General features: G+C 42.9%; 1 protein-coding gene across 1 annotated transcript in view; it reads right to left on the bottom strand.

Moving 5' to 3' along the window:
- Nucleotides 1-19062, bottom strand: part of PAMR1 (peptidase domain containing associated with muscle regeneration 1) — a 99952-nt gene that overhangs the window by 68963 nt on the left and 11927 nt on the right. Inside the window, exons 3-4 of the mRNA XM_089677353.1 lie at nucleotides 15858-15986; nucleotides 4341-4455 (exon numbers count right to left, since the gene is read on the bottom strand). Coding sequence (XP_089533479.1) covers nucleotides 4341-4455; nucleotides 15858-15986 — 244 coding nt within the window. The remainder of the gene's footprint in view (nucleotides 1-4340; nucleotides 4456-15857; nucleotides 15987-19062) is intronic.

The raw sequence follows: 19062 nt of genomic DNA, 5'->3' as shown, positions 1-19062 counted from the left end.
CCTATGTATTTATACATGGAGATCATATCCCCCCTATGTATTTATACATGGAGATCATATCCCCCCTTATGTATTATACATGGAGATCATATCCCCCCTTATGTATTATACATGGAGATCATATCCCCCCTTATGTATTTATACATGGAGATCATATCCCCCCTTATGTATTATACATGGAGATCATATCCCCCTTATTTATTATACATGGAGATCATATCCCCCCTTATGTATTATACATGGAGATCATATCCCCCCTTTTGTATTATACATAGAGATCATATCCCCCCTTATGTATTATACATGGAGATCATATCCCCCCTTATGTATTATACATGGAGATCACATCCCCCCTTATGTATTATACATGGAGATCACATCCCCCCCTTATGTATTATACATGGAGATCATATCTCCCCTTATGTATTATACATGGAGATCATATCCCCCCTTATGTACTATACATGGAGATCATATCCCCCCTTATGTATTATACATGGAGATCATATCCCCCCTTATGTATTATACATGGAGATCATATCCCCCCTTATGTATTATACATGGAGATCACACCCCCCTTATGTATTATACATGGAGATCATATCCCCCCTTATGTATTATACATGGAGATCATATCCCCCCCTTATGTATTATACATAGAGATCATATCCCCCTTATGTATTATACATGGAGATCATATCCCCCCTTATGTATTATACATAGAGATCATATTCCCCCTTATGTATTATACATGGAGATCATATCCCCCCTTATGTATTATACATGGAGATCATATCCCACCCTTATGTATTATACATGGTGATCATATCCCCCTTATGTATTATACATGGAGATCATATCCCCCCTTATGTATTATACATGGAGATCATATCCCCCCTTATGTACTATACATGGAGATCATATCCCCCTTATGTATTATACATGGCGATCATATCCCCCCTTATGTATTATACATGGAGATCATATCCCCCTTATGTATTATACATGGCGATCATATCCCCCCTTATGTACTATACATGGAGATCATATCCCCCTTATATATTATACATGGAGATCATATCCCCCCTTATGTATTATACATGGCGATCATATCCCCCCTTATGTATTATACATGGAGATCATATCCCCCCTTATGTATTATACATGGTGATCATATCCCCCCTTATGTATTATACATGGAGATCATATCCCCCCTTATGTATTATACATGGAGATCATGTCCCCCCTTATGTATTATGCATGGTGATCATATCCCCCTTATGTATTATACATGGTGATCATATCCCCCCTTATGTATTATACATGGAGATCATATCCCCCCTTATGTATTATGCATGGTGATCATATCCCCCCCTTATGTATTATACATGGGGATCATATCCCCCCTTATGTATTATACATGGAGATCACACCCTCCCTTATGTATTACGCATGGTGAATCATATCCCCCCTTATGTATTATACATGGAGATCACACCCTCCCTTATGTATTATACATGGTGATCATATCCCCCCTTATGTATTATACATGGAGATCATATCCCCCTTATGTATTATATATGGTGATCATATCCCCCCTTATGTATTATACATGGAGATCATATCCCCCTTATGTATTATACATTGTGATCATATCCCCCCTTATGTATTATACATGGAGATCATATCCCCCCTTATGTATTTATACATGGAGATCATATCCCCCCTTATGTATTATACATGGTGATCATATCCCCCCTTATGTATTATACATGGAGATCATATCCCCCATTATGTATTATACATGGAGATCATATCCCCCCTTATGTATTATACATGGAGATCATATCCCCCCCTTATGTATTATACATGGAGATCATATCCCCCCTTATGTATTATACAAGGAGATCATATCCCCCTTATGTATTATACATGGAGATCATATCCCCCTTAATCTCCTTTTCTCAAGAGAGAATACATTCAGTTCCTCTAATCTTTCCTCATAGCTGAGCTCCTCCATGCCTCATATCAGTTTAGTTGTCCTCTGTACTTTCTCCAGTTCCCCAATGTTCTTTTTGTGAATTGGTGCCCAAAACTGAACTGCATTTTCCAGATGAGGTATTACTAATGATTTGTACCGGGGGAAATGATATCTCTCTCTCTGGAGTCTATACCTCTTTTAATACAAGAGAGGATTTTGCTCGCTTTAGAAACCGCAGCTTGGCATTGCATGCCATTAAAATAGCCTCAATAAGAAATAGGCAGGCTTTGGAGGTGGGAAGGGGCAGGGCTAAGCATTACTTTTATAGAGAAAGCCAAGATTTGCACAAAACTTTAGCTGCCTATGGGGTTGATTTACTCAAGGCAAATGGACCTTGCACTTTACAAAATGCAGTTTCACTCTGCAAGCGCAGTTGCTCCGGAGCTTAGTAAATGAAGTAAAGCTTCACTTTTCTAAGAATACCAAATCACATGCAGGAAAAATAAAAGAAATAGCATTTTTGCTTGCATGCCATTGGATGATGGAAGTCAGCAGAGCTCAAAGCTCTCTTCACTGATGTAACTTCAGCTCCCCGCCCCCTGCTTTTCAGAGATGAGAGATCCTGTGTAAATTATGTACTTTGAATGGCTATAGGGGAAAGACAGCCCTAGATAAACAGGTACAACTCATGTTGGAGGATTTGTTTCATCTCTGTGTATCGCCTGAGAACAGTCACCTCTCTGGGTATATGTAATGGTTTACAGTCACTTTAAGAGCAGCATGGCTAATCCATAGTGGCATTCTGAAAGGCTAATGTTTTATTTCAGCAGCTTCTCAGCTTCAGCCAGCAAGATTAGAAACCACAGATACATGTATATATCTCAGTAATAAAAGATGGTACAGAAAGCATAGACAAATGTGATACCAAAAATTACTTCCAGGTATACATCAATCAGCCAAACACTATGACTACTGAAGGTAAACTGAAAACCATTGATTAACTTGTGACAATGGCACCTGAAAGTGGGTGAGATGTATTAGGCAGTAAGTGAACATGTTGTTCCTGAAGCCAATATGTTAAAAGCAGAAAAAAAACGGGCAAGGGTAAGGAGCTCAGTGACTTTAACAAGGGCCAAGTTATAATGGGTAGATGATGGGTCCAGGCAACTTGAGAAATGCAGCTTTCATGGGATGTTCCTGGTCTGCAGTGGTTAGGACCGACCAAAAGTGGTCCAAGGAAGGAAAATTGGTGAACCGACAACAGGGTCATGGGCGGCCAAGGCTCACTGGTGCATGTAGGGAGCGAAGGCTGGCCTGTGTAGTACGATCCAATAGAAGAGCTACTGTAGCTCAAATTACTGAAAAAGTTCAGGCTGGTTGCCATAGAAGGGTGTATCACAGTGCATGGCAGTTTGTTGTGTATTGGACTGTGTAGCCACAAACCTTTCAGGGTGCCCATGCTGACCCCTGTCCACAGAAAAAAGAGCCTACAATGGACACGTGAGCATCCATACTGGACCACAAAGCAATGGAAGAACATGGCCTGGTCTGATGAATTGAAGAATGGTTTGAGGAACACAACAAGTTGGAGGTAACTTCATAAAACCTAAGGTCTCCACTCAAGCTCCTGTAAGTCCATCTGGAAAGCAGCCTCAGCAGCTTAATCCAAGCATGATCTCCATGATTAAGTCCCGTGGGCAGGGTGAAATGCATTGGGGGGCATGGCTTTGGATGAAACTGACTGAGGCTGCTGTCACCTGTTCACTAATGGCTTTGCTAGGTGCGTGGTTCTTGGGACCTTTCTCTAGGCATATTCACAACAAGTTGTAGGCGTTGACTTAGTCTCCAAAATCTCCAGTTCTCAATCCAATCGAGCATCTGTGAGATGTGCTTTGAAATAAAGTCTGATCCATGGAGGCCACACCTAACAACTTATAGGTCTTAAAGCATCTGCTACTGACAGCTTGGTGCCAGATACCACAGCATACCTTCAGAGGTCTAGTGGTGTCCATGCCTCAAAGGGTTATGGTGGGTGCTTATATTGTTATGGCTGATCGGTGTATGTTCCCATAATACACATATGAATAGTCCTTGAAAAAAATCACATTCATTTTACTTTAAAAAAAAAGGAGAGAGAGACCCCCCCTAATGACATTGATAACTTTTTTGCAGAGATGAGAGGTCAGGTACGTGAAGAAATATGCAGGTAGATTTTAAGCTCATTGTTTTCCACTCCATGTGTTTGAGAAAGTTTGAGCCTGAAGGGAAATCCTGCTTCTAACAACATTGTCCATCTAGCTGAGCCCGTATACTGTCTGGTTATTAAACATTTATAAATGAAATGTAAAACTTTACGTACCTGACTTCTACTGTGTATCCAGGGGTGACTTGGATGGCCCATTCACAGTGGGCATTAAAGGGGTAACTTTCCATCATAATCTCTCCTCGGGCGGCTTGGATGACCTCTCCGCATCCTGTGGAATACGGCAGATAATTGTTGTCAGTCCTCCCATACATTTTCCTTTTCTTCCCCTCTTACCTCGTGTAGTGATACTCCCCCCTCCGGGGCCACTGGTAATAGCTGGTTCTTCCTTAATGGTACAAAGGCTACCTACCAACGTAAGCACCAGTCCATTCACACCAAGAACACGCTCCAAGAACACAATCTAGGGAATGTCTTTTGAAGATTTCTTGCTTGCAGGAGTGGAGTTAGGGCATGGAATATTCCAAAATGATTACCACATAGCAATTAGAGGACAATCTTGTCTCTAGGTAAATGTGAATGTTGGATAGTGTGAACCCAAACAGCTGAAGAGCACGAGGTAACTCTCTGAGCAGCCTAGGACTTTGCAGCTGAAGACCATGAGGCAAGCTTCTTTGGCACATGATTACCTTGCGGCTATGCACAACTACTGGTATCCAATGCAATCTCAAGAACATTGCAAAGTCACAGGGATCAATTTAGGGTCTCCAGGACAGCTGCCAGTCCAGTGAGTGAGACAGTCCTTCTCCAAACCAGATCCTTTGTGGTAAGGTCCTACAATCAGCTTCTAGGAAAATCCATCCAGGCCCTCAGTCCTGACACTGCTGAGGCCTGAGAATGCTGAGGCCTCTAAAACAGCTGCACAATCCATGGGCCCCTCAGGCTCTGGAATGCTCCTAGGGAGAAAGAACTTAGCTCTCCAATGCTTCAGGATATTTATCACCTTTCCAGCCCCCTTCTAGACACTCCTCTTCAGCATTTGGCAGGAGCATAATAAATATTCAGGGCTGCTCATTTGCATCTCCCTCCCTAAGCTATGGAAGCTTCTTCCAGAGGCAGGGGGAAGCAATCAAACTCCCATACTGTGAAATCCTGATTAGACCAGGACAGGTGATCACTGCCCCCTTGATTAAAAAAGGAGCCAAAAATGAAATTACCTAGCATCCTATGCTAGGAGGGTGCTACGCTCGACTGCTGGATTGTCCTGAAAAAACATACTTTCATGTCCAGTGGATCCAGCATTGTCTGGTGTGACCTGCCAGCGACACCGTCTTCTCTTCTTACATCATCAGGGAGCCGGCTGTCTCTTCTTGGTTCTTGCAGCCGGCCCCATGAAGAAGCACAGCTGCACATGCTCACTGTGCTGGAGACTGCTCCAGAGGCTACTGGAATGCGTGACACCAATATCCCAGGGGGCTGTGGTCCTCTCCTTTCCTTAAAGTAGTGGTTCCCCACCTTATTGAGGCCAGAACCCGGTAAATTCTTCCAAAACCTTCTATGCCCAAACAGTAAAAAAAAAGTTTAGGGAAAAAAATGTAAAACCATTAAATCCTATGGAAGTTACACCAGTCAGTTTCAGGTCAGTTGCGTTTGAATGTTGCATTTTTGGTGCCTGTTTGGTGAAATTAAAAAAATGCACCAAAACACACTATGAAATGAATTGAAAAAGCATCAAAAACACCACACAATTGCATTTTTGGTGCATTTTTTGAGTCAAATCATTTTCTTCACTGGTGCAGGCTGCTGTCAGACAACCAGAAAATGGAAATGTGGCAAACATGCATACGTGTTTTTATTGAGTCTTTGCAATGAAGCCATGTGAAAGCAGCCTATCTTCACACACCAAAGGTATGGGAACTCAAAATTTGTATTGAAATTCTAGAAGGCTCTGCATGGGGCTGGATGTCACTGCAGGGGAATGGGGGTTCTGGAGAGGGTTAGGGACTCTGCAGTGGACTTGGTGGACCTTTAGGTTTCTGCAGAAAGCTGGGGGCAGCTGTGGAGGATGGGGTCTCTAGAAGGTGCTGGGGGTCTCTCCAGGAAGCTGGGGGTGGACCTGTAGGTTTCTGGAGGAATCTGGAGGCAGCTGTGGAAGATGGGGTCTCTAGAGGGTGCTGGGGGTCTATCCAGGAAGCTGGGGGTGAACTTGTAGGTTTCTGGAGAAATCTAGAGGGGGCTGGAGGTCTCTCCAGGAAGCTGGGGGTGGACCTGTAGGTTTCTGGAGGAATCTGGAGGCAGCTGTGGAAGATGGGGTCTCTAGAGGGTGCTGGGGGTCTATCCAGGAAGCTGGGGGTGAACTTGTAGGTTTCTGGAGAAAATCTAGAGGGGGCTGGGGGTCTCCCCAGGAAGCTGGGGGTGAACTTGTAGATTTCTGGAGAAATCTGGGGGCAGCTGTGGAAGATGGGGTTTCTAGAAAGGGCTTGGGATCTCTCAAGGAAGCTGGGGGTGGACTTTATGGACCTGTAGGTGTGTGGAGAAATCTGGGGGCAGCTGTGGAAGATGGGGTCTCTAGAGGGGGCTAGGGGTCTCTCCAGGAAGCTGGGGTGGACGTTGTGGACCTGTAGGTTTCTGGAGAAATCTGGGGGCAGCTGTGAAAGAGGGGGTCTCTAGAGGGGGGTTGGGGGTCTCCCCAGGAAGCTGAGGTGGCCTTTGTGGACCTGTAGGTTTCTGGAGAAATCTGGGGGCAGCTGTGGAAGAGATGGTCTCTAGAGGGGGCTGGGGGTCTCTCCAGGAAGCTGGGGTGGTGGACTTGGTGGACCTGTAGGTTTTTGGAGGAATCTGGAGGCAGCTGTGGAAGAGAGGGTCTCTAGAGGGGGCTGGGGGTCTCTCCAGGAAGCTGGGTGGTGGACTTGGTGGACCTGTAGGTTTCTGGAGGAATCTGGAGGCAGCTGTGAAGGACAGGGACTCTAAAGGGGGCTAGGGGTCTCTCCAGGAATCTGGGGAATGGGCTTGGTGGACCTGTAGGTTTTTGGAGGAATCTGGGGGCAGCTGTGGAGGATGGGGTCTCTAGAGGGGGCTGAGGGTCTCTCCAGGAAGCTGTGGGTTTGCAGAGGCAATATGGAAGGCTAGAGGGCACTTAGGGGCTGAGAGGGGGCACTCTGGAACACTTTGGCGGGCACTGAGAGATGAGAGGAGATGAAGCAAGTTGATTGGCACTGTGGGGGGCTGGAGGGGCACAAGAGGTTGTTGGACTTTGTGAGGACAGAGGACTCTTGGGCAGCCATGGGGGCACTGCAAGGCAGCACAGTAAAAACAGGCAGCTGAGATGCAGTATTACCACCCCCAGGCTGCATTGCAGGATTTTTACCTTGGGCTGCAGAGTTTAATATTCACCACCACCTTTAAAACTTGCCCATTGAGATTAATGGAACTGCATCGCAACCGCAAGCCAAATGCTTGGCATGGTCCCACAATGTAACATTGCCGCTCTGCAATTCAAAATAAAGCACAAAAAAAGAAAAAAACAGTCACCAAGAAGCAGTAACAGCACCTCTGGAACACCTGCCAGCCGTGTTATACCACCCTCTGAAAAGCAAATCATGGCAGGTCACTTTTCAGAGGATGGAAAGCATTACTGCATGTCTAGAAGATGCCTTAATGAAAACTGCAGATTTAAACATAAACACTAAAAACAACAAATGTGGCTTCAGCACTACCTTCATTGTAAACCAAGTTCCCGGACTGCTTTCCAGCCTAGGAAGGGTTAAAGGGCCTCCCCATGCCGGCTATTCTTATCCCCTACCGCTCATTACATCGAAAAGCTGCTGTTGCAGAGGGTGTTTTTTTCTTTTTTGGCAGTTGCCGTGGTAACGGGTACCACCACAGAGGGGGATTCAGGCAAACAAATCCCGATTGGCGCTGGTCTGAACGCTTCATCTTCCTTAATCCCTCAGGGATGAGGAACGAGAGGTTAATGCGGCAGTTCAGGAAAGGTTTGCTATAAATAACGGAAAACCCAAAAATGAGCTTAAGTGGCACATTCCTGGATCGTTGCCGGTGACAGCGGCCGCCGCCGCCGTGTTTATCATCACACGCCACCGTTTCTAGGGAAATACCTGGAGGAAATGTCTGAGCTGGGCTTGTGTTCATTTTTAATGAAAAGCTGATTCTGCTTTTTTATTTAAAAAAAGAAAGAAAGAAAAAGCGATTCCTGGAAGAAATAATGACGGATTTTAAATGTCTGGTGATACAGAATTGGTTTACTGCTCTTATTTATAGAAGTCCGGATTGCACATGTATGGAGTATTTTACATACATGACCCTTCACACGGGCCGCCCGTAATGTCATCACTTCAGTCACGTCTTTTCCAAGAAAAATCGGATCAGTTCACATCAGCTTTTCATCCATTTTTTATCAGATTACATCCATTTTTCATCTGGTTTTCATCAGTTTACATCCGTTTTTCATGTGGTTTTCATCAGTTTATATCCGTTTTCATCCGTGTTTTTCATCAGTTCACATCCGTTTTTCATCAGTTCACATCCGTTTTTCATCAGTTCACATCCGTTTTTCATCAGTTCACATCCGTTTTTCATCAGTTTACATCTGTTTTTCATCCGTTTTCATCAGCTTTTTTCATCTGTTTTTCATTCGTTTTCATGCATTTTTTAATCTGTTTTTCATCCATTTACATCTTTTTTCATCAGTTTACATCCGTTTTTCCATCCTTTTTTCATCAGTTTACATTCATTTTTCATCCAATAACATCCGTCTTCATCAGTTTACATCCGTTTTTCATCTTTTTTTTTCTTATCTGTTTTCATCCGTTTTTGTCATCCTTTTCTCATCAGTTTGCAACCATTTTTTTTATCTGTTTACATATGTTTTCCATCTGTTTACATCCGTTTTTCATCAGTTTACATCTGTTTTTCATCTGTTTTCATCTGTTTTTTCATCTGTTTACATCAGTTTTTCATCTGTTTACATCCGTTTTTCATCTTTTTTTCATCCATTTTCATCCATTTTTTCGTTCGTTTTTCATCAGTTTGCATCCATTTTTTTTTATCTGTTTACATCCTGTTTCATCAGTTTACATCTGTTTTTCTTTCGTTTTCATCCATTTTTTTCATCAGTTTACATCAGTTTTTCCATCAGTTTACATCCGTTTTTCATCAGTTTACATCAGTTTTCATCAGTTTACATCCAGTTTTCACCAGTTTATGTCAGTTTTTCATCTGTTTTTTCATTCATTTTCATCAGTTTACATCCGTTTTCATCCATTTTCCATCAGTTTACATCCGTTTTTCATCCGTTTATATCTGTTTTCATCCATGTTTTTCATCAGTTCACATCCGTTTTTCATCAGTTTACATGTTTTTCATCCGTTTTCATGTTTTTTTCATGTGTTTTTCATTAGTTTTCATCCATTTTTTCATCTGTTTTTCATCCGTTTACATCCGTTTTTCACCCGTTTTCATCAGTTTACATCCGTTTTTCCATCCTTTTTTCATCAGTTTACATTCATTTTTCATCCAATAACATCCGTCTTCATCAGTTTACATCCGTTTTTCATCTTTTTTTTTTATCTGTTTTCATCTGTTTTTCATCAGTTTGCATCCATTTTTTTTATCTGTTTACATATGTTTTCCATCAGTTTACATCCATTTTTTCCATCAGTTTACATCCGTTTTTCATCTGTTTTCTCATCTGTTTTTCATCTGTGTACATCAGTTTTTCATCTGTTTACATCCGTTTTCATCAGTTTACATCCATTTTTCATCCATTTTCATCAGTTTTTTTCATCCGTTTTTCATCAGTTTGCATACATTTTTTTTTTTATCTGTTTACATCCGTTTTCATCAGTTTACATCTGTTTTTCATCCGTTTTCATCCATTTTTTTCATCAGTTTACATCAGTTTTTCCATCAGTTTACATCTGTTTTTTATCAGTTTACATCTGTTTTCATCAGTTTATGTCAGTTTTCACCAGTTTACGTCAGTTTTCACCAGTTTATGTCAGTTTTCCATCTGTTTTTCATCAGTTTTCATCTGTTTTTTCATTCATTTTCATCAGTTTACATCCATTTTCATCCGTTTTCCATCAGTTTACATCCGTTTTTCATCTGTTTTTTCATCAGTTTACATTTTTTTTTAATCCGTTTTTCATCAGTTTACATCTTTTTTTTTGGCCATTTACATTTCTCTTAATCAGTTTTTTGTCCGTTTACATCCGTTTTCATCTGTTTACTTCTGTTTTTTTGTCCGTACTTTTCTTTCAAGAGAAGAAAACTAGGGTTTTCTTCCATTCAAAAGACGGATGTTAACAGATGCGGACATTAGCCACTTGCCCTCCAGAGGATTTACCCCCCTTCATGACCAGGCCATTTTTTGCATTACGGAGCTGCATTACTTTAACTGACAATTGCTCGGTCATGCAATGCTGCACCCAAATGAAATTTACATCCTTATTTTCTCACAAATTGAGCTTTCTTTGGTGGTATTTGATAGCCTGTGCATTTTTATTTTTTGCGCTATGAAAAAAAAAGACCGACAATTTTGAGAAAAAAACTATATTTTTGACTTTTTGCTATTAAACATGTCCAGTAAAAAAATCTAATTTCATCATAAATTTAGGCCAAAATGTCTTCTGTGACATGTCTTTGCTAAAAAAAATACCAATACGTGTAAATTAACTGGTTTTCGTGAAAGTTATAGCGTCTACAAATGGCGGTATATATACTGGGATTTTTTTCCCACTTTTACTAGTAATGGCGGCGATCAGCGACTTATAGTGGGACTGCGGCGGGCATTCTGACACAGGGGGGAACTGACTTGGTGTCACTGACATCCCCAGTAACACCAATACAGTGATCAGGGCAGAAAGGGGTTAACATGAGGGGCAATCAAGGAGTTAACTGTGTGCAGGGAGTGTTTTACTAGGGGGCGGGGGTGTGTGCTTCACTGTAATCACACTGCTGTGGATGGCTGTGCTGTGCACAGTGATGGGGCACTATTCCTCCCGATGACGCCAATAATGGGGCACTATTCCTCCCGATGACGCCAATAATGGGGCACTATTCCTCCCGATGACGCCAACAATGGGGCACTATTCCTCCCGATGACGCCAACAATGGGGCACTATTCCTCCCGATGACGCCAACAATGGGGCACTATTCCTCCCGATGACGCCAACAATGGGGCACTATTCCTCCCGATGACGCCAACAATGGGGCACTATTCCTCCCCATGACGCCAACAATGGGGCACTATTCCTCCCCATGACGCCAACAATGGGGCACTATTCCTCCCGATGACGCCAACAATGGGGCACTATTCCTCCCGATGACGCCAACAATGGGGCATTATTCCTCCCGATGACGCCAACAATGGGGCACTATTCCTCCCAATGACGGCAATAATGGGGCACTATTCCTCCCAATGACGCCAACAATGGGGCACTATTCCTCCCAATGACACCAATAATGGGGCACTATTCCTCCCAATGACACCAATAATGGGGCACTATTCCTCCCAATGACACCAATAATGGGGCACTATTCCTCCCAATGACACCAATAATGGGGCACTATTCCTCCCAATGATGGAGTATTATTCCTCCCCCTAATGCCAAACATGGCGATGTTTACTCCCACTAATACCAGGTAGTGAAACTTTCCACTATTGCTGGCCACAGTCCAGCCCCCCTAAAGTTTGAAATAAACTGGCCCTTTATTTAGAACAGGGGTCTCCAAACTATGGCCCTTCAGGTGGTGAAGAACTGCAAGTCCCATGAGACCTTGCAAGACTCTGACAGCCACAGGCAAGACTCCCAGAGGCAGTGGCATGATGGGACTTGTAGTACTTCAACAGCTGGAGGGCCATAGTTTGGAGACCCCTGATTTAGAACATTTGGAGACCCCTAGACTAGACTAAACAAGCAATTAACTCTTGCAATACAAGTGCAGCCCCAATGAAAGGGAGAGTTTTCATGTTTCCCGGACTTGGCCTTTATACAACAGTAGCTGCTTAGTGAATGCCCTGCCGCAGGTCGTATTTGGCAAGAAGTACCACTGCCAAATGTGAGCCATTCCAGTATATGCGGTTCAGCCACAACTGTTCTGCCTCCATGTGTAATGTACAAGGTTGCGATACATTGTGGCAGGCTTTCAGTAGATAACAGATTTTGATGGCGCAACATATCACCACCTGTCAAATCCACAGTGGATCACTTTTCAAAGGGGTGGCAATGACGGTCGCACATGTAAATGAGCCCTAAGTGGGTAAGACGTGCAGTAGAGGAGTGCAGGCGGTATTGCCGCTTTATAAATATTCCTCTTTGTGCTTTTGTGTGTCGGATGGAAGGCTGACAGCCTGTTTAGCGGCAAGTACAGGAACGTGCCAATGTGAACAGACGGGTGCAAAGTCTCCCGAAGACATTTCCCATCCCACGCCAGCCCTTACCGAGCACACCAGCCAGCAATCCTATCAGGCTTAATTAGGAGTTGGAATACACAGCAATTAAGAAAATCCTTCTGCACGGCCAAGATGGTGGGGAAGACTAATTAACTGCCATCCAGAATGTAAGCAAGTACATAGAGCCTGGCTTTCCATAGAGAGAGAAATAATAACTAGTGCGTGGGATACTTTCTGCTTTGCCCATGTTTTCTCCAGGGGCACATCATAGTTCCTATAGGTTGTTCAGGTACATGCAGACTACTTTCATCCATTCCCCGCTCCGGTCAAAATGGAAAACCAAAACTGAATTCCAGGCAGATTAAAAAAAACTATTCTTATGATCACATGTACAACAGACTGGGAGAGGGAGGGCAGGGCTAGGTCCAATTCAGGTGTCCTACATGCAAATATGGTGAACAGGAACATGCTTGCAGGAGTAGAGAACAGAGAGATGACCTCAGCATTCTGCTGTTGCTCCTTTAGTGTCCAATCCCAGACTGAGGGCTGTGCTGCTTAACTGCAGTAGTACATCTTGGAACTGAATGGAGAGAAATACAAATGGTTTAGCAGGTAAAACTGTGTTTTTAGCTGTTTGCCTGGAGCTCAGCTTGAAAAATTGTCATGGTGAATAATGCCTGTAATGTGTCTATTATGTTTTTTTCCTATGATCGTCAACTCCATCTAGTGGCCATAAAGTGGTATTTTCCTGCAATACCTCAATTAGAAAAATACTACATTATGGCCACTAGATGGATTTGATGATCACATAAATAAACATATTATACACATTACAGGGATTACTCCTGGTGGCTGTGCGAATTCTGCGATATTCACACTGCATTTTTTTAAATAAATAAACCCCTGTAAGCCTTGTTGCTCATACATTTGTATGATTGATCCATCTAAAACGTTGCTTTGTAATTCTCATTCAGATGTAGTGCAGTAGGCTGCCCTATGAGCTCTGAGGAAGGGGGCTTGTCTCCCAAAACGCGTCAGCCTGTCCTGATTAAGGACACTTTATTGCATTGACTGTTATTGCGGACCACTCATTCTGTTTTTAATTTCTATTGGTTTGTGAGTATATATCCATTTTTCTACACAATAAATACATGGTGTACCACGGTAATGCATGATGAGAGTGCGCCCTTGTCTGCTTTTGTTCACTAGTGTCCAGATTTTCCGATCTTTGAAGGGCAGCACCTCTTCGTTTGGCATTCTGAAATTTCTTTTGGTCTGCATGAGGATTTGAGCGCTGGTTTCGTTTGTTTGTCGTTGGATTGCATCTGTCCCATTATGAACCTTTGCTTGGAACACATATGTACAGTGGGGATCGAAAGTTTGGGCACCCCAGCTAAAAATTTGTATTAATGTGCATAAAGAAGCCAAGGAAAGATGGAAAAATCTCCAAAAGGCATCAAATTACAGATTATACATTCTTATAATATGTCAACAAAAGTTAGATTTTATTTCCATCATTTACACTTTCAAAATAACAGAAAACAAAAAAATGGCATCTGCAAAAGTTTGGGCACCCTGCAGAATTTATAGCATGCACTGCCCCCTTTGCCAAGCTGAGACCTGCCAGTGTCATGGATTGTTCTCAATCATCGTCTGGGAAGACCAGGTGATGTCATTCTCAAAGGTTTTAAATGCCCAGACTCATGTGACCTTGCCCCAACAATCAGCACCATGGGTTCTTCTAAGCAGTTGTCTAGAAAACTGAAACTGAAAATAGTTGACGCTCACAAAGCTCACAAAGCTGGAGAAGGCTATAAGAAGATAGCAAAGCGTTTTCAGATGTCAATATCCTCTGTTTGGAATGTAATTAAGAAATGGCAGTCATCAGGAACAGTGGAAGTTAAAGCAAGATCTGGAAGACCAAGAAAAATATCAGACAGAACAGCTCGCAGGATTGTGAGAAAAACAATTCAAAACCCACGTTTGACTGCACGATCCCTCCAGAAAGATCTGGCAGACACTGGAGTTGCAGTACACTATTCCACTATAAAGAGATACTTGTACAAATATGGTCTTCATGGAAGAGTCATCAGAAGAAAACCTCTTCTCCTCACCACAAAAATCATCGTTTGAACTTTGCAAATGAACATATAGACAAGCCTGATGCATTTTGGAAACAAGTTCTGTGGACCGATGAGGTTAAAATTGAACTTTTTGACTGGAATGAGCAAAGGTACGTTTGGAGAAGAAGGGGCGCAGAATTTAATGAAAAGAACCTCTGTCCAACTGTTAAGCATGGGGTTGGATCAATCATGCTTTGGGGTTGTGTTGCAGCCAGTGGCATAGGGAACATCTCACGAGTAGAAGGAAAAATGGATTCAATAAAATTTCAGCAAATTTTGGATGGTAACTTGATGCCATCTGTGAAAAAGCTGAAGTTAAAGAGAGGATGGCTTCTACAAATGGATAATGATCCTAAACACACCTCGAAATCCACGGGGATTACATCAAGAGGCGTAAACTGAAGGTTTTGCCATGGCCTTCACAATCTCCTGACCTCAACATAATTGAAAATCTATGGATAGACCTTAAATAGCAGTGCGTGACAGACAGCCCAGAAATCTCAAAGAACTGGAAGACTTTTATAAGGAAGAATGGGCAAAGATACCTCAAACAAGAATTGAAAGACTCTTGGCTGGCTACAAAAAGCGTTTACAAGCTGTGATACTTGCCAAAGGGGGCAGTACAAGATATTAACTCTGCAGGGTGCCCAAACTTTTACATGTTTTTGTTTTCTGTTATTTTGAAAGTGTAAATGATGGAAATAAAATCTAACTTTTGTTGACATATTATAAGAATGTCTAATCTGTAATTTGATGCCTTTTGGAGATTTTTCCATCTTTCCTTGGCTTCTTTATGCACATTAATACAACTTTTTAGCTGGGGTGCCCAAACTTTCAATCCCCACTGTATAACTTACCACAGTTCAGGGCATGCTGCACCATCAAAAGGCAGTAGGTACCCTTGTTTCTAAGAAGAGGCCTCCAACACACCTCAAAATCCCGCAGCACTGCCTGAGGTCTCAGTGACCATTGGCAAGCCTTTGCCATGCTGGACGCAGGGAGGAGGCACCTGTGCTTCAATTTTGATCTTATCATTGTTTCATTACCTAGTTGGAATACGCATGAATTCAATGGCTGCATGCTTGTTTCACACAAGCAGGTATTAGATAGATAGATAGATAGATAGATGTTACTTACTCATGCAGTCTCCACCATACCAGCCGACACGGCAGTCTGAGCAGTATTTCCCCTTTACGTAGAAGTCGTCCAGGGTTCCCCCCCATGATCCATTGTGACAGGACTTGCAATTATCGAATATGGAGCATCCTAGAACAGGAATGTGAGAGGGATCAGAGACTTCAAGTAACACCTTCATGAGACTTTATGGCCTACTCAGGAAGTCTTTGAAGGTTCTCATGTATCCAGGTCATGGCATATCTAGTAGTAGTCACATTCAACTAGACTTGTTCTGTAAGGTTTAAGACGTTTCGTAACCTCTCCAAGCCACGTCTTCAGTTCTACTCAGTATTAGACACTACTAAGGACAATTATATTTAAGTATTTTTAACACCATACTGGTTCAGCATGCAAAATGGCCATTTCCACCAGACAAACCCTTTGTTCTGTGAGATCCATTCTGAACCTGTATATATCCAACTGGGCTATACAGACCATGAAGCAATGCAAAGTAGGCCATGCTCTATGTTTGACAGGTCTGACTCTCCCAGCTCAAACTTCACTTCCATTGAGATAAAACAACCCCAAGTACCCCTAGCACTGTATGGGCTCTTAAGTCAATGGCAGCCATTGTGAGGGAGAATTTGTATAGAGTCAAATAGGCATATTCCACGTGGTGGTAAACAGTAGGGTTGGCTGTACTCCATGTTTTCCAGTTTTGACTCTGGAGACTCATGCTACTGAACACTATCTTTACTGATACAAATTAAACCAACATAGCTTTGACACCATACCAGTTCAGCACACAAAATGGCTGTTCTACTGTAGGGGCTCTTTATTCAGCTGCAGCCATTGTGAGGGTTATGGCCAATATGGCCAACTGGGCCTATTTAACAAGGAGGTCAACAATAGTGTGGGCTTTGCTTCATGTTTTTCAACTTTTGACTCTGGAGAACCCTTCATCTGCCAAGCTTTGGCTCTAATGAGGTATATTAAACTAACATAACCTTGACACCTTACTGATTTAGCACACAAAGTGGCTGCTCCACTGTACGGGCACTTCACTCAGTCACAGCCATTGTGAGGGTTAAACCTGTATGTAGGGATTCCACAATGCGAAAAACAGAAAGAGTAGGCTGTGCTCCATGTTTTCCTGTTATAACTTTGGAGATCCTTTAGCTGCTGGGCTCTAGCTACATTGAGGCAAATTAAACCAACGTAACCTTGACACCATAGCGGTTCAGCACACACAATGGCTGTTCTGCTACACATTTCTGACCACTATTTTGAATGCCAAACTTGTAAATTGTTACCTAGGCCTAGTCCACATGGTGGAAAATAGACCTAGTTGGCTGTGCCCCATGATAGCCAGCTTTGGTTATAAAGTCCCTTCAGCAGTTGAGCTTCAGCTTGCTCCAGAACCCAAACAGATCCCAAAACCAAGGTGGTTCTGGAAGCCCAGGTCTGACCCATGTAAGAGAGGTTTAATAGTTGGCTAGTTTTAGTGCCAGACAACAAGGCCCTACCCTCGCTCTAGCCGTGCTAGAACACAATCCCTCCTGTTAAGGCTGACCCCTCTGACAATTTGTGCCCTGCTCCTCACCATAGGCCTCCTCACAGCACACACAGGAACCCTCCAGGGAAGCAGCCTCATACAGGGATCTCCAACCTGACCTAAAAGGTCTTTTGAAATCCATCCTAGCCCCCACCTCCTTAAGGGACAGAATGTCTGCAGCTGGCTCATCCTGCATACATTTCCATTTCACCCAGCTTCCTGCTCTGTCCAGAGCCCACTTGTGTAGGTTACATTATCACAGATGTGGGGTATATGTCTCACATGTCTAAAATTGGAGTGTATGCTCCTCCCTACCTGCCTTATATATGAGTACAAACTCACCCCTGACATCACTTGTGGAAGGGCTCCACCTAAAAGGGGTCTGTAATGCCTATGAAATGTGTTGGCCTTGGACCCTTTTTTCTGGGGTAATTTTTACAATAAAGCATTGCCCAGAGGCCAGGGGCATGATAGGTAACTGATGTAATTTCTCTAAGCCAAAGTCACAAGATATTCTGCTGAGAGCAAGATAAAAACTTGTTTATGGAATGTGTTTATGACATCTAGTAACCTCACATTAGGAGATAAAACCCTGTTTAAAGACGTCTACTTGCTTGAGAAGTTAGAAATCCTTAAGTTTGGGGTAGATGAGAAGAGTTTAGGGTAGATAAGAAGCAAAAATGTGACTTTTCAGATAACGATTTGGGATCAATGTAGTGGTCGAGCGTGACTCGGTTATCCTCGAGGAACCTTTTTGGTAGCTCCTCCTGTGCTGGGTGTGACGCCCAACCACTATTGGACCACTTCCAGAAAAATGGTTTAAAAGCCAGAGGTCCAACAAGATCAATTCAATGGAAGCAATTCCTTGCGTGAGGGGACGCTCTGACGCTGGGATTTTTTGCCAAGGCTTTATGGGCTCATTGATTGGTCGCGCCTACGGCTTTCCCGTGACCCCCTGGGCAGTGTGGTTCCGATGGGATTTGTTCCTTCCAGCTTCTAACATAGCTTAAGTAATGTATTAAATCTATGCAGTGACGCTGTCAAATGATGTGTCCATTTCATGCTGTAATGCTCACATTATTATTGGTGTGTGTTATTATGCAGATTGTGATGACTATAAGATATATCCTCCTGTGTGTCGTGTAATAATAAAAGTGGAGGTTTTGACAGTGCAAGAATATTGCAGTTGGATTCTGTTATTTCTTGGAGTGCCGGGTGAATGCCATGATGTGCCAGGGCAGGTGTTCATTTGGTAGATGGTCTTTCACATGCGTAGAATATGTAATGGTTTAAATGCTGATTAAAAGTACCTGCATGACTACATGTTGATTGTGTGCGTGTATATGACTTGTTTTTAGTTGTTGCACCCAGCATTTGCTGTTACAGGGTCTAACACCTAGTGTCACTGCATGCTGTATCAGACACTATTCTGGTAAAGAGCCACCTAGTGGCTAACTGCACCTGCCTACACCCAGACCTTATTAGCTTTTAAATCTGAAGTAGCATTGAGAGAAGCAGAGGCCGAGTATTAGCCTCAGGTTCTGTAGCTCAGTTCCATTCTGATGCCAGCTCACTCCAGATCCAGCAATTCAGCTCCTAAAATAAGGATCGTGTTTTCAGCTCCATTTCCAGACCATGGACCCAAAGATAGACCCAAGCCAACCTAAGTGC

Source organism: Staurois parvus, unplaced genomic scaffold, assembly GCF_062004578.1.
Source record: "Staurois parvus isolate SC_StPar_1 unplaced genomic scaffold, SC_StPar_1.0 ptg000184l, whole genome shotgun sequence".
In the NCBI taxonomy this organism is placed as follows: Eukaryota; Metazoa; Chordata; class Amphibia; order Anura; family Ranidae; genus Staurois; species Staurois parvus.
The sequence above is the reverse complement of the archived record's forward strand: the minus strand, read 5'-3'. Positions and strand labels throughout refer to the sequence as shown.